The 17,892-nt window shown below is 29.6% G+C and overlaps 1 protein-coding gene across 1 annotated transcript; it reads right to left on the reverse strand.

The window, feature by feature from the left end:
- Nucleotides 1-2,068: 2,068 nt before the first annotated feature.
- On the reverse strand, nucleotides 2,069-3,506 carry LOC104760608 (RING-H2 finger protein ATL16). The gene has a single exon (XM_010483560.3). It carries the CDS (start codon nucleotides 3,275-3,277, stop codon nucleotides 2,165-2,167), a length of 1,113 nt encoding a protein of 370 aa, XP_010481862.2. The 5' UTR covers nucleotides 3,278-3,506; the 3' UTR covers nucleotides 2,069-2,164.
- Between the last annotated feature and the right edge of the window lie 14,386 nt (nucleotides 3,507-17,892).

Here is a 17,892-nt window from a genome sequence, read left to right on the forward strand (position 1 = left end):
TCAAGGCATTGTACTCTCGGCTATGTGTATCTCCTTGGTGGAGGTGCCATTTCATGGAAAAGCTAGAAGTCATAATTGATTTATACATCCACCATGGAGGCTGAATATGTAGCATGTTATGAGGCTTCTATTCAAGGAACATGGTTGCGGAATTTCATGTCAGAGTTTGGGGTTTTGAATTTTGTTGACAAACCTCTAACTCTTTACTGTGACAATCAAGCCGCAATCTTCTTCTCTAAGCATGATAGGATATCTAAAGGAGCCAAGCATATGGAACTCAAATATCTATCATTAAAGCTAGATGTTAAAAGAGAAAAGTTTGTCATTGAACACATAGGCACTGAGCTAATGGTTGCATACATATTTACGAAAGCATTACCTCCAAAGACATTTATGAAGCATGCAGAAAGTATGGGTCTGGAGGATAGCACTTAATTATGTTGTCTGATAATGTTTTAGCCTATGTTTGACATTTATAAGAGCTCTCATATGACTTTTACATCTTCTATTTTGTTTCCAACGTGCGCACACATTATTTTTTGTTGGAATTATTGATAACAGAATACGTCTTAAAAGACATCAAAGAGACCATTAAAGATAACTCCTACTTATGGAATAATGTTTATGGTCTAGCTATGAAAAGTAGTCAATGTAGTATTATATGGAAGGAATCATGTTGCAAAATGATGTGTGACCGCCATGACTCTTACTGGTTACAAAATTAGCTAAGACACTTATGAAAGACCAAATGAAAAATATAACATATTATGTCGGCCTTATGATTCCCGAATAAAACCATTATACTAACGACCAAGTGGGAGAATGTAAGAAAATAATTATTTTCTTTACCCATGTATGTGGTCTTATAGTTAGTAGGTTATTTAATTGAGTTTGTTATATTTTGTTTTTCATCATTGGGGAACCAAAATGACAGGTGTTAAGCTAAGTGTCATGTTTATACTTATAAGGACAAGTGCTAAGCTACATGTCATGCTAAAGCTTATAAGAGAAAAAGTGTGAAGTTGCATGTTGTGTTTGAAGCAATGTTAGACACTTGTTCTCACACTTGTCACAATTGTCTTCATCTCTACTATGATGGATGGTTGAGATTAAATTAGAAGACAAAACTCTTATGAGGAGTAAAGTCCTCTTCCCTCCTATAAATAGATGGTTTGGTCCATCACAAATCATCACAAGAACAAAACAACACATAAAGAAAAGAGTTTATAGGAAAGGGGAGAGAAACCTTATCTTCCACCTAAAGATCATCTAAGAGTTTCTTTTCAAGCCTTCAAGTCATTGAAGAAGAAGAAACCATTCAAGGAAGCATCATTTCTACAATGAGTGGAGGTATTACTTTAATCCTCTTTATGATTCTATTATGTGATTAATATAGATGTTTAAGATCTTGGGGTTCATATTAAAGAACCCTTATGAGGAGTAAGGTCATCTTCCCTCCTATAAATAGATGGTTTGCTCCATCACAAATCATCACAAGAACAAAACAACACATAAATAAAAGAGTTTATAGGAAAAGGGAGAAAAATCTTATCTTCCACCTAAAGATCATCTAAGAGTTTCTTTTCAAGCCTTCAAGCCATTGAAGAAGAAGAAATAATTCAAAAAAGCATCATTTCTACAATGAGTGGAGGTATTACTTTAATCCTCTTTATGATTCTATTATGTGATTAATATAGATGTTTAAGATCTTGGGGTTCATGTTAAAGTATGTTTAACAAAGTGTGTACTGCACGATGGTGAACATCACGACGAATGGTATTGTGCTGCACGATGGTGAACATCACGACGAATGGTATGTTATGCATTTACTGTTGGGATATCAGATTTTGATGTAGAAGTGTGAATCCCTCCATGAGTTTTTTTGTTTGTTTGTGTAAAGCAAGTTTTTGAGTTTTTCAAACTTAGATAGTCAAATAATATCTTCTCTCTCACATAAAACTCATCGACCTTTTTTTGACATCTAAATATATATATATATTTTTTTTTGAACAACATTTTGACATCAAAATCTAAACATACCTTTCTCGCCTACCTCTCACCGACCAAATAATAATAAAATCTATCTCAAAAATATTGAAAATGAAATAACAAAAACAAATGTAGAAAGAAACAAGAAAACTAGACAGGTAAGCAGAGCGGCCCATTAGGGTTCAAAATAAAGAGGCAATATGGAGGAACTTCTAGAACGACGATTGCTCCCAAAAGAGAAGAAAGATCTCCTCACTTTGTAATTACTAACATTGCCACTACTGCTACATCCTCCTCCGTCTCCGACCACCTGAGCTTCTCGGTTCTTCCGAATCGCTTCTTGAACCGCCAGGTAAAGCTGTCGATCCGCCGATGAATCCATTGAGATTGATCTTCTAATGGGCTGAATACTGCTAAATTGCTCGTCTTCACCTCTTCTTATGTCGATGCATTCGTCCCCCATACTCGTGACCTTCTGAAGCTTTCTCCATTTCCTTGGAAGCCCTCCACGGTCAAGCTTCTTTGGAGATGGACTGATCGAATTGAGAGTGTCTTCGCTCATTAGGTGACCTGAGTTTGACCTTTCTTGTTCCATAAGTAACCTTCCGTTTCTCGGACTATCTCTGTTACTACCAATGCTATGCCCTAGCTCAATGATCACATACTCGTTCTCACCTCTTAACACGACCTGATTCTCGGGAGAAGTGCTCGGAGCAGAAACCCGATCCGGAGGGTAACTTGTGTCAGAAGAAACCCTAGCTCTACACAAAGGGCAATTGGCATTGTTCTGAAGCCATACATCGATACAGTCAATATGAAACAAATGACAACAATTTGGGATAATCCTCAACTTCTCCTCATCTTCAAACTCATTCAAACAAACAGAGCATTCTTGAAAACTCTTCTCTTCTTCTCCTGTAAAAACGCCGTCGTTTTGATCGTCTCTCTTCTTGAATTTAAAGATTGGGATTGCTCTAATGACAGATTCATCAAGACCACGGGTTCTGAACTCTGGAGAGTAAACCATTAAAGGATCTTGGTTGTTGTGTCGCCTTCGAGATAAGGAGAACCGACGAAGAATGTCGATTTGGTGCCAGTTGAGACAACATTTGATAACGAAAACATAATAGCTTACCAGTAAGAATGCTGTGGCTAAGATTCCGATCACCGCAACGGCTAAGATAGGGAAACTCGTCCCTGTCGAGCTCGCACGGTGGAAGACAGGCGGCGGCGGCGGAGGTGAGAAGCTCAGATCCCGGAGGAGGTTGCTACGGTTTGATAGATCCATTAACTTACTATACGAACAAGCTCATCCTCTAATGGAGAATAAAAGAGTAAACTTTGAAAGATCTTGAAGAGAGAGAGAGAGATTGGAGTAAAATGAAAGTTCGGTGAGATTTCTTGGGGTCTTTATATGATTATATTAATATGTTTCTTGATCGGTGTGACTCGTTTACTCTAAGATTAGTATTATAAAAAATATAAAAATTAACTGTTATTTAATATAACAGTTAATTTTGATTGGTCGGAAAATTGAAAGTTTGTTTGTTTTTTATGTACTAGTGGTGGGGACTTTTTTTATTTAAGAGGAAAAAAAAAACCTGACATATATTCGCATTAACTATGATTTTATAATTTTGTTTGCATTAACTGTTATGATTATATAATTTTATCTACCTTTTGGACCTTTTGGTATTGGAGTGATGTTGCTTTTGTTAATTATTTATTGTTTGTATTGAATTGATATTCTGATAGTGAAAGTTCGTCTGAGTATTGTTAATCTTTAATTTACGCGATGTAATGATGTTATATTCTTTATGGATATGATTTATGATCTAACCATGATTGTCGGTAGCTTTTTAATAACTAGTTGTAGACTTTTTTGTAGTAGTGACTACTGACTAGTGAGGTTCTTAATTATATAGAATCTTTCAAGTTTCAGACGAATCCTGCGTACACTTTGTTGTAATATTTTTTTTTTCCTGTTTAAAAAAAATATTTATAGAATTATTCTATATGCTATTATGCTTTTCTCATCAATCAAACCCATTATATATAAATGATTCATTTCAAATTGTTTTTCTACTGCATATGATATCTTGTTATATGATAATGTGAGCTTTGACTAAACACGTAACTTTGAAAATATGTTAAGGATTATAAATTTATACTATGTAACAACCCGCATATAGTACAGTATAGAATAATTATTAAATGTTTTTATGTAATTTTTATTCACAAAATCTATTATATTTATTGATAATTGAAATCTAAAATTCAATTGTGTAGTATATATTAAAATTATATATAATTTTTGTATAATAGTTAAAATTTGACCCGTGAGAATTATTGTAATATCAATCTTGTATTATCATGAACAAAGAGTTTTTAAAATTTATTTGAAAGATTTTATGTAATATAATTAAAGGATATAATTAAGTTAGAAAGAGAATATTAAAATTTAATTTTAGGTGTTAATTGTATTTTTGGAAAAATACAATGGGATATAAATGTAAATATTATAAAAAATTGATGACAAATAAAGGAAATAGTGTCCGGAGCTCTGTGAATGCGACATATCAGCATTTTGTGTGAGAATGCTTCTCTTTTAATATATAAGAGCATTTTCATCCCATATCTTTGATTGAGTATCAGTATATTAAAAAAATAAAAAATAATAAAAAGTTAGATTGGGTCTTTGCCCAGATAATTTAGGATACTATGGTAATGGACCAGATGTCATTACCATGAAATTTAAACAAATAATTTATTTATTATAAAATTATAAAATTATTGTTTTTAGATACTCATATACCCTATGACCGATGGGAATGCCCTAAGTGATTACCATTCATTGAAATACGGAACTTATAATAGTACAATATAACTTTTCCTTTATTAACTGGTTTTCACTTCTCATCCCATATAGGATTCAAGAATATTATCAAGAATATTAAAATTTTGAAAAATGAAAACTTAAATGGCGAGAATGGTTAGTTTTTTTCTTATTTCTGACAACGTAAGAGAATTGATATGCTCAAATTTACCCTAGAGCTATTCTCTCAAATTAAGAGATCATTGTAGTACTTAGGATCAAATCCACAAAGACTCTAGATTCACACAATAGATTTAATAATTATTTAATTATTCTAAACAGAAATATTGTAATCAATTGCAAAATAAAACAGAAAATGAAAGAGTCGTAAAATTCAGAAGGATTAAACGCTAGGCCTAGAGAAATTCTCAGGAAATCATGGAAAATCAGATCAATTAATTAAGCAAGCAGGATTCAACAGTTAAGCACCATTTTTGAACTCTAAACACAATTGTAAAATAAATCAGTTCTCACTCCAAATATTATCTAAGTTTTGAAACCCGAAATTTCAAATCTCTTTGCAAAACTCAAGTTAAAAACCAGCAATAAAATCAAGTTTAGATAAGTTCACAAAATCATTAATTCAAATCTCTTTGCAAAAAGTAATTTTGCTCACCAAAGGTTTTTGTCAGGAAAATCAATTATATTCTCATATCAATTAATAATCTTAAGATCTAAATCCAGATGACTAATCAAAGATCTAGCGTTAAGAACAACCTATGGTGAAGAACCAGAAAGATAATGAATCTAAACAATCAATTAATCTAATAATCTACGAAATCCCTAATGAGAAACCCTAAACCTAACAAGCAGATCTACTCATACGTAATTGTAAGAACACAAATCATGAATAAAATAGATAGTATTAAGAGATTAAAGAAGAAGAAAATGAGTTCTGAATCTTCTCTGAAGGAGTCTTGATTCTTCTCTCCAAAATCTCTCTAAAAATCTCTCACGGTTTCTCTCTCAAAAGTTGCAGGGAAAAATAAAATTTGCTAGAATCAAAACTTCAGGGTTTCTAAAACCTAAAAACTATATACACTAGAACCTCTATAAATTAATACTCTTTAAATTAATACTCGCTATAAATTAATAAATTTTTCCGGTCCCGAGTTGGGCCGGTGTAAAAAATGACACATTTCGATAAAATAGTAAGATAATAATTTTTTAGAAATCTTATGTAAAAATATGGTCCCATCAATATCATAAATTAATAATCAAATAAACTAAATATATATATATATATATACATATATATCTAAGAAAACCTAGTGAGATATGACTCTATTGTTGTTTACCTATACCTAGGAAAATCTAGTGAAATATAACTCTATTGTTGTTTTCATATTTTTGAATTTGCATTCTTGTTGGAACTCATCTTCAATCTTTTTCCTTGTTATCTTCTCAAATCGCATCCAAAAATTGTGGAGAGTCCTAGATGCGATAATTGTTTTTTTAGTAACTGGTTCTAAAGGTATCGCAATATCTTATTCGACTTCATCATTACCATGCAAGATAGTAGTAGCTTAATTAAAACCTCTATAAATTAATAAAATTTTATGGTCCCGACTTTATTAATTTATAAAGCTTTTATTGTATATGTCCTAAAACACGTCAGAGACTTATGTTGCAATTGTAGAAAACTTCGGGCAAAATTGTAAAACTTCCAAAACTTGTTCTCTCGTCGGATAAATAGGGGTGTCGATCGATGCTACAGAGGTGTCGATCGACACCATCACTCTGGTATGATTTCAAGTTGATTTCCTTCGGTTAAATGCTCCAAAACGATCCAAATTGCTCCATTTCGCTCTATCTGTGCCAAAATCCTAGAAAACCTATAAAGACTCTAAAATAATCTAAAAAACAAATGAAAAAAACTCAAAAAAAACATATTTATATCATAGTTAAAAACTATAAAAACCATGATATATCAAAAATGGTTATTTATTCAGTGAAATTTTATTAATAAAAACTGTAAATAGTGGTACGATGTGTTTTGAATTGGATAATGATCCAATGTTAATGATTATCTATTTGTGATGGTTATCATCAATTTACTTCATCCCTAAGAATCTTTCTCCCCAAGTAAACCAATGCTTATCCATTTCCAGCTTTCCCCTATATATATGTTGTTGTAAGTGAGAAGAAGTAAGAGAAGTAAGAAAGAGTGAAGAGTAATAAAGGAGTCTCATTGTTGATATCTCTCCTTCTACTCTCCCTCTACTCTCGATATCTCTCTCCTTTTATTAATTAAGTGTATACAGTCATACATACATATACACATATACATATATTTAATAATAGATAATATTATATATATTTGCGTTATGTTTTATAACAGGACGAATAAAAAGGTTAATGTGATAAAGATAGCTTGAGGAGATTTAGTAGAGTAACACTAGGATTTTAAAAATTTAATAATATAAACGGATTTAAGGTATAGATTAATGATTGGAAACGTTTAAAATAAAAAAAGGGTAGTATGACTTTTACAACACGTCTATTTCTATTTTCTAGTCAACACTGAATCATCATTGCTAATTTACAAATTCAATAAAAGAAGAAAATACAAAAAGTAAACTGGCGCACATGCATTCCACCATACGTATATGTATATTCACGTAGTAGCACATATATATATATATATATATATATATATCAAATGAGATGGCACATTTAAAAAGTCAACATTGATCACCGAATTTTTCAGGCGGCTTATCCGTTCAAATCCTGGTACATGACCATTTGGTATACACACATAATGATATACTACTCAAGCACCAAAGGAAACTTTAGCTAATGAATCAGCAATCATGAATTAGCAATTCTTGACATCTACATCATGGTTTGAGTTGAGATGTCCTACAACCAAAGGCCAGACTCTAATATTTGAGATATCTTTCAACCAAAGAACTCTATTATATGGTTGATATCTCAACTTGATTGAAATCTTGATGTATCCAACACACCTCTCTTTACCTTAGAGATGACAATCTTGAAAGCCAATGTTTTAAAATTAACTTTCCATTGTCCATATAAGTCCTAGACCATTAATTAGAATTAGAACTGACATTTGTTTCGTAATTAATCTATACGTATCTAGCCGAATAACCGAATCTTGATGATGGTATATTGTTATTATTGCTTTGCACTAGTGCAATTACAATGTTATAATTTGAATGTAATTTTATTAAAAGAAATACCTTCAAATACTACATTTTAAAGTTTCTTGTCCAAAAATACCACAAATTTGTTTTTCTCAAAAATACCACAAATATAAAAAATGATTTTAAGGGATGTAGAATTTTTTTTTTTATTATTTAGGTTGATTATTTTAGATTAAGGTTTAGTTTTTACGATGTAGTGTTTAGTATTTAAGGTTTATTGTTCGAATCCTGAAAGTTTAGTTTTAAAAAATAAAAGTAAAAATGGTATTTTTTGGGAAAAAATCATTTTAGTGATATTTATGAAAATTGTCTCTTTTTTTAATAATATTACTAGGTTTTGAACCCACGTTACGCGTGGGTATATTTGATATTTTTTGATGAAAACTATATATGATTGATGACGGTAGTAAAATATTATCTTATAAAAAATTTAAATTAGTATTAAGGAAAAAGTTAAATTTCAGATACACAATTTTTTGAAATAGAAAAATCAGTTGTGTTATAAAATCAAATCTAATAAAAAAAATCATGAATTTAACTCGACATCCAGGCGAGGCGAATTAAACGGATGACCTCACATATCCTAAACCATTTCTTTAACCACCAGAAAAACAAAAAAAAATTATCATCATGAATTTAACTCGTTTTCATATTTAATTGATCGCTACCACCTATGTTTTCGTGTTTTTATTCAATGTTTTCTTTTTATTCATATTCTTTCTTGTCATTTTTATTGTCAAATTTTTTGGTAATCGTCATCATTACTTTTACCGTGTGGTTCTTCGTTATACTCTTTTTCTTCTTCATCCTCATCAACTTCTTCACTTTCTTCCACTAAAAAACATTTTTCTAAGACTACCACACAACTTGTTAATCCATCAAACTCTAAGAACAAAATCATTTCTTTTCTCATAAAAATAAAAAATAAAAATTTAATGAAAAAATATCAACTTATCTATAAAATCATACACAAAAATATGTTTTACAGCTCATAAGAAATAAAAAGCACAAACGTAGATAAATAAGATAATTTATGTTTTACATAAATATTTATAATATTTTAAACTTTTAAAAAGTTTCGAAATATAAATTTTGAACCTTTTAAAAAGTTTCAATATTTATAATATTTTAAACTTTTAAAATTTAAAAATTATAATATTTAAAAACTTTTTAAAAGCTAAGAACTTTTAAAAGCTTCAATATTTATAATATTTTAAACTTTTAAAATTATAATATTTAAAACAATTTTAAAAGCTAAGAACTTTTAAAAGTTTCAATATTTATACTATTAAAACTTTTAAAAATTTTAAATATTATAATTTATTTTTTTCAAATTTTTTAAAGTTTTAATTTGATCAGATAAAAAACCGGATCAAACCGAATATACTTTTAAACTTAGACGCCTGATAAATCAAGCTTTCCTGATCATTCGTTGTTGGAAGCATATTAATCTTATTTATATTGGTTCTGAACCATTGTCTAAAAATTTTATAGCCGATGTGGGATTTTGTGCATAGTTCTTTTATTTTCATCAATTTAAAATTTTTCTTTTTCTTAAACATTCTGGAAATTTAAAAAATGTTAATGGATGACATTTAAAATAATACTTAATATAGAAAATTATGAAGATTTTAAAAAATGTTAATTAGTGAAGTGTTTAATCACAATTAGAGGTTTAAAATCCTATGTGGACGTCTTTAGAAACTTATAGCTCATACTTTTTATTAGTATAGATTAGGTAGGTGAACAGTTTTTAGCAAAAAAGATGTATGTGAATTGGTTGATAACAACATCTTTCTGCATGTAGATGTTATTAGTAATTGAGGTACAAAATTATTATCTTTGGGGTTTAAAAGTTAGAAGTCAGTTTTGTAAATATCATATTAGAACAAATAACCTAAACATTGGATGCTATTGAATTTAAAGAATCAAACATATGAAAAACTATGGATGAAAACATTCAAGTAACTTTCATGGTGGGGTAGAAAAAGGAAAGACAAAAAAATTGCCTAATTCTTAAGGGAAAAATCCCGAAGAAAAGTCAAAATCCCACGCACGAATCCGATATTCATTTTTATTAAATTCACTAGAAACGTAATAATAATAACAAAGTGAATATAATGGACCGACACTGCTTCCGTAGCCTATCGTGTGTGTGTATGTTGACGAGTTTGGCACACAATAGTGTCGCGTTTGTGTATTTATATTATTAAATCTCTTTTTAAACACACATAAAAAAAAGGCCTACCACTACTTTTAAATAAATTATTACAGAAAGAAAAGTTTTAATCTTTGTCTTGTAAGATAAATTTGGCATCCATTTGTTCGTTTCACACTAGTCAAGGATTTTGTAGAAATATATCTTAGAGCAATTCCAACGAGAGTATATAATTTTGACTCTTATACTTTTTTAACAATATATTGTGTATTTTTTAAAAAATAAGAACTTTTATAAAAGATTAATTAAAATTATCCCCTCTAATGGTACAACTCTAATTAGAATCTTTATTTTTTTTTTTTTTTTTTTTTTAAATTTAATTTAAAAGTTCATATCTCATGCATTGCACTGATCCGTGTGACTACCGTTCTAACGTATACCTCATGCAGTGGACTAGTCCATGGTAACCCTTGTTACACTCTGCATTCACCGCATTGGTTTTAAATGATACAAACGGATTCCTAAAAATAAATCTCAATTAATCACTCTAAAAACTTACCAATCTTTACTCCAGTCTGGAAATCAAACCTATGCACCCACATATCTTCTCCTCCAGCAATGAAAGTGTTGCCGTGTTTTGGTTCCAAGGATGCCGATTCAACGTTGCAAGGAATGTCATAACTCTTTAGCAATCCAAAACTAGGAGAGCAGGAGAAAAGCCTCTAGCATCAAGGAGACAATGAAAAAACAATAAAACCGTAACAAAGGGTGCATTATATACATCGAAAACTTACTTATTAACATCCCAATATTTAACACTAGATCAATCATCAGTAGTTAAATATCGCTTATCCTGACTTACTTCAGCACTAGTAACTGGGAACTTTGTTTCTAATGTTTGAACAATCTTATCACTTCTTATGTCCCATATCTTACATAGGGTAATTTAGAAAATTTGGCAAAAGTGATTAACAAACTCTTTGTTGTATAAGAAACTAGGCATACCTCTAAGAAGCCACATGCACACGGACAATGTGCTTGTGTTCAAAGGAGTGCAATTCATCGCCTGTCGACTGCAAAAAAATCAGTATACATTATTGATAGAACAAAAAAACTGATTCCCAGTCATCAGGCGGCTTAATCTATATAAACAACGCATCCTAGTCAGGATATGTTAATAGAACAGTAACACTGTTTATTGATTTGTGGTTTTAAACCGAATTTATATAGTTTTGTATGATATTCAAATTTTATTGTTGTTAATAAGGAAATAGACACACATAAAAATTCTGGGTACAAATGCCATAAAGTAACCTAGTTTATACCAAAAAGTAAAAATTCTGTAAACGGGATAATTGCGTTCTAATAACATTTTTAAGTAATCAATTGTAAAAGGCTTTTCCGTATGTACTGTTTGTAGACTTGTAGTCATCAGACCCACATGCGTTATGGGCCGAAAGTTTAGTTTTTCTTCATAACCATTAACAACAAAGGTAAGCGTTCCAGAATCTGTATTGAACGTTACGGTCCGAGGGGTAACATACTAACATTAACAGTAGAGCTTAACTTACTTATGTTTAATAATTTGGGCCGAAAGGCTTATCACTTTTTAATCAACGCAACATTACATTACACTAAAAAGGAAGTTACAAAAAAAAAAAAAAAAACAACTTCCCTTTCCATGGATAAGCAACTTCTTTTGAATGCGATACTCGTATTTTTTTTTTCATATTGTTATGCAAAACTTAGGACAAATGCAATAACCCTGAAATCAGAAAAATATTTTTAAGTATGGCATTAAAAAGAAGTTGCTTATCCATTATAAAAAGAAAAAAAATTATATATAAAGGCATTTGTAAATTTAGTTGTTCTAATTTTCGCATAAAGATTATAAATTTTCTATTATATATAATGGAAAGTACCTCTTGCCGCAAATTAAAAAAGCTTTAACAAAAAAAAAAATGGAAAGTTGAATAATAAAAAAAAAATTATGGATTCGATCTAGTCAAATTCTACAAAATGTTGACCATATAATGGTAGACTGATGGGCTTAAGTTAAAGACGATTTTTTTTTTTTTTAACAGAATAGGAAAAGAAAACAATAAAAAACAGTTTTGGATGAAAACATGACTACACATGATGTTGATATTGTATGTCTCGCTTTTGGAAGATTTGGGAAGATATTGTTGGACACAACTTCGATACATTTTTGGAAAATGTATAATTTTGTTGAATATACATAGAAATAATAATATATGAACATATCAGTTGATATTTTTCTCATGCAATAGTAAAATTTGTTATTCTTTGATAGGCTCCGCTTGGACATAAAATCCGAATCCGAAAATCCGAATAATATCCAAACCGAAATAAGGAGATTAAAATCAAATCGAAATTAAGAAAATAAACAATCGGTTTTTGGTTTCCATTATTTTGGATATAGGATATTATCCAATCCGAACCAATATCTAATAGATATCTGAATATAACCGAACATATAAGAAATATTTTGATATTCTAATAGATATGCCGCATATCTTATATGTATTTGTATGGTTCTATGAGAAGTTTGTCATTTGTTTTATTTCTATCTTTTTAAAAAAATACTTTGTTAGTTTGGTTATTTGGATACAATAAGATTAAAAGTATTCAAATAAAAACTTATCCAATAATATTTGATTAATTTTGATTACCGACAATCATATCTGAACTGATCCGAAATCCGAATTATACGAACCGTGCGAAACTGATTCAAAAATTTTAAATACTCGAATGGATGTTAGAGTCAATATCCAAAAAATCCTAACCGAATACCATCTGATATCCGAACGCCGAGGTCTTGAAAAGGGAAGTTGGGAGCACAAAATTCCTGTGAGAAGAGGATCTATAAGGTGAACAAAAACAATCATTAGAACACTAATGAAAGAGAGAACATAAATTCACCTTTGATTTTTTTTTTTTTTTGTGAAAAAGAAGATAAAATATAATTAGAAAGTAAGGCTCTGGATAATTGATGCTAGTCCTAACAATCTTATAATGAGATAAATAATACAGTAGAACCTCTATAAATTAATACTCGGTAAATTAATAATCTCTGTAAATTAATAAAAAATTTCGGTGCCAAGATGGGACTAGAGTAATTTTGGACACAATTCGATAATATAATAAGATAATATTTTTTTTGAAAATCCTTTGTAAATATATGGTCCCATCAATAATATAAATTAATAATTATATAAAATAATCTAAATATATGTATATATATATACATCACTTTTTATTAGAGTTCATTTTTAATATATTTACTATATAAATTTTTTTGAGTGTTATATATATTTAAAACATGATAATTTTTTTTTCTTTGTAATTGATTTTATAAAAATATAAGTTATAACAATGAAATTTTATTTTTTAATTTTTTTTACCAAATTAGGAAAATAATTATTGATTTATCGAAAAATTAAAACATTTATATAAATTAATAGATTTTCATGGTCACAATGTTATTAATTTATAGAAGTTTTACTGTAGATTGAAATGCGCTAAAGAAAGTTCTTCAAATCGTGTATTTCTCTTTACCATTACATGCCATTTAATATACTTTAGATAAATTAAGAAGTTCTACTATAGTGGAAGAATTTTCTAAAGTATTTAGGCGGCAACCATGTATGAACGTTTTAGTTAAAAAAACGAAAAAAAAAAAATTGAAAGGTTTAGTTAGTTGATTTTAGTTCAAACTTCATCATTAGCGTCCTATGCGATGATGGCCCACGTCGGCTATGCATTTGCTAGATTCTCGTTTGGTTCGTGAATGTAAGAGTTGCAGTGTATGTTGGTGACCCCAAATCTCAAGATAGCACTCGCAGTCACACACACTCACCAAAACAGATTCTGATTCTTGTTCAATCTCATCCACATAATGTTTTTATTATTAGTTTCCTAACAAATGTATGTTTTTTTGTTTTTTGGTTCTTTTGGCTTTATAGATACATCTCCCCTTATGATGCATGAGAAGCGGCATTCTGTCATTTCACTATATACCTAGAATAATCAAATAATTTGGTAATCAAATAATCAAATAACAACTACTAGTACTAACGTTAAGTGATGTCAAAATAATAATAACGTCAGTTACATCCACTTCGATTTATTTTTATTAAATGTTTCTTAAGAACTTTTCTTGTCTATTTTTGTAATTTTTATGTAAACAAAAATAAAAACATAAATTTTCAAAGGCCATCTTCCATCTTTTTCGTTTATCTTTTCAATATCTAAAAATTAAGAGAATAAGTTAAAAATAATCTTTTGAGATATCCCTTTTTAAAATAACTTTTTTATATTTTTATTTTTACCTTTTTTTACAGAATTACAGTATGCTAAATTAACTTTTAAAATTTTTTTTAGGTTCGGGTTCTTTATTTTATATTTAAGATATAGTTTTAAGGAGTTATAGTTAGGGGATACAACCACAAATTTAGATGATAGATTGGGAAAGCATTAAACATCGTTCTTAATCTCAAATCACAATTATAAAGCTAACATACTTCCGCAATGATAGCTAACTATGCAAAGAAATAACTAGAACCTAAACTTCCGTTTGAATCTAGCTAAACAAGCAAGCATTAAAGTTCAAGTTTGATTTTGTTAACAAGGTGCCTCAACTTCAACTTCCGTTGGCTAAGGTCCACCTTGCTCACCTATGTTTCTTTCAAGTAACTCAACAACACTTTCGGTGCCACGATGAATTGAACCTAAGATCTTAATCTAGGGGATCAGTCTAGCTTAAGCACTAAGAACAACAATAGATGAAGAACAATAAAATCGATCCCAAATCTAACAACCTAAGTTTAGAGAATCATAAACCCCTTTTTGAAACCCGAAACTCAATAGTAAAATACTTAGACATGGAAGTAAAAGAACCACAAATCAAAGATGAAGAAAACATAATTGAATTGCAAAGAGAAGTATAAAAGGTTCAGAAATCTTCTACAAAAAAAGTAAAAAGGATTAGAGATCTTCTCCCAAGCTTACAAGTACTCAAAAGCTGCGTAGAATAAAGGGTATCTTTCTAAAGGTCGAGCCTCGTGCTTAAATAGTAAAAAAAACCCTAAAATTCGGTTTAAAACGAAAAAGGAAAAGTTGTTTCGGGTTCGGGACTGGTCGATCCGAATGTGGATCAGCCAATCCAGGATGCCTTTTTTCCTGTGTTTGCTCCATCTGCTTGCTAGTCCGATCAGTCTTCACCAGATGCTTGTTTTCATCCCCAAAACATTCAGTTTCTTTCAAAAGCAACCTAGAACCTGTACAAACTCATAAAAGACTAAAAAGACTCTAAAAGCACACATTAACTCAATAAAAGACTCAAAACAAACCTAAAAACTATGGTTAAAACCTATAAAATACAGACACATCATTGGATTACCTTGCTATTAATTTTCTTTTGATAAGAAAAAAGTTTTAAATGATAATTTATTTTTGGGTTAAATTAAAGTATCAATGTAAAAAACTCTATATAATTATATTTGTGTAGGAAAAAAGGCAAAAATCAACTCAAAATATTATTTGTGTACTAACACCATATTAGCCTTTCTTTGCTTCACGGTGAAAAGCAGCTTAATGGTTCTTAATATTGTTGATCAGCCAATATCGTAGCCGACATTTTCAAAGACCCAACAATTCGATAGCAAATCTCGAGCCAAACAATATGAGCAAGTTTACATGTACAATGACTTAAGAATTCGATACGGTGAGTAAAAGAGAAAAAAGCCTCCTTTTTTTTTTGATAATATAAGACTGTTTTAACTAAAATTTATACTAAGCCAAGCAGTAACAGAAAAGTTTTATTTAAAAGTTAATTTTGTATATATACTATCCAAATAGTAACAGCAAAGTTTTATTTAAAAGTTAAAGCAGAAGTTACTGTTAAAGTTATATTTAAAAGTTTTATATATACTATTAAAACAGAAACATGACGGGATAGGACGAGATGTATTTGTCATTACAACATAGTTGCGTGTAGGTTATATACGTGTAATAGTGCAAATTAAAACCAAATTAAAATCTGAGTTAAATCTAAAACCATACAGTTATCACTTAAAAAGAGTAAAACAATCATTGTATATTTGTTACTGTACAAATGATTAACGATGTCTAAACAACATATTTATCTAAATATGTTTTAACATTTATCATGCAAGTAAACCAAATATACTGTTCAACATTATTTAAAATTTTAAAATTATAAAAAACATATAAACCAAAACATTTTATGCATTCAAAATAGATATAACTTAATTATAATATGTGTCATCCGATGTTGTAGCACGGAGTATCAACAAGTTGTAACAAAACTGAAAGGAACACAGAGATTTGTTTTTCTCTGCAATATGGACCAAACAAAAGGAAATAAGCATGTTGCATGAGTACGGGACAAGACATCCTCCTCCACGACTCGGACGCCGTAGCAGCCAATAAAAGGCAAAATTTAATTTCATTTTCTGAAAGTATGAGACAATGAGTCTTACACGTTATGGGTCCATTTTTTTCTTTCTTTTATTAGGTGCATACATGTTAGTGTTTGTTTACTTTTAAAGTTTAATTATGTGTTTTACTTGTTATACACAACCAGAGTTTATAAAGTTCGATTTGGGGATTGGGGAACACGTTTATAGGAAAATTATTATTCTGGTCCAAGGGAAAAAACATGAAAGTCCATATTTTGGTCAACACACGTGCGTACAATCAAGTCAAATATGTATATTCGCCAACATTGCCTTGCCTGTGGCTGTGAGCCCACCACCTGTGTAGTTTTCTCTTTCACCTGAAACATAAATTTTAGCCGGTAGGAAATTTTCATTTTAGTGAAATAAAAAAAGAAAAAAAAACTTATCTAATTTACAAGTAAAAAAAATGTTTATAGATTGACTATTGTTTCAAGATGTGTGCACAAAAAAAAAAAAGACTAATTAAAAAAGTGGTTTCATAATAAAAAAATGAAAATTTGTAGAAAAGTATAAATACATGATTTAGAAATTTAATAAAGATATTTCTATTTCATATGTATAAGTTGAGGATAGGTTATAATTTTTTCCCCTAGAAACGTTCTTAACTAAACAACAAAAAAAACGTTTTAACAAAACACATCAATATTTTGTTAGAAGAACTTCTCTTTATTTTCATTATTTTTTTTCCAAATTTACTGATCTGTAACTTCAAAATAATGGGTTATCAGTTCCATTTGGGTTTATACAATTCTTTTTCATTCATTTACCAAATAAAGAACGAGAGATACTATTTCTAGATCTCTTGCTTCTGACTTTCCCGTGATTCCAACCCGAGCTTATGTTATTCTCTTAATTAAACTTGCCTGGTTCGAATCCAATAAATATATATATATATATATATATATATATAATTGTCAAATAATTACCAACAAAGTAAACCAAATTTGGTTTTTCTGTAGACATCTTAGATATACATATTTAAATAGATTTATAAAAAAAAATTAGAATACTATTTAAAAATGATGAATTTTCAACTGCGTAAGAAAATAGTTAATCTCAACGGAGTTATATATATTCTTTCGTTATGTATATGTCGAGGGCCGAATATTAGGAATTAGGACCCACATATTTCCTTTCCCCCCGGCCTATTAATTTACAGATTCAAATCCCGTCAAACACATGCAACAGAAAAAACATAAA

This window comes from Camelina sativa, chromosome 18, assembly GCF_030686135.1.
Source record: "Camelina sativa cultivar CO46 ecotype springtype chromosome 18, ASM3068613v1".
NCBI lineage: Eukaryota > Viridiplantae > Streptophyta > Magnoliopsida > Brassicales > Brassicaceae > Camelina > Camelina sativa.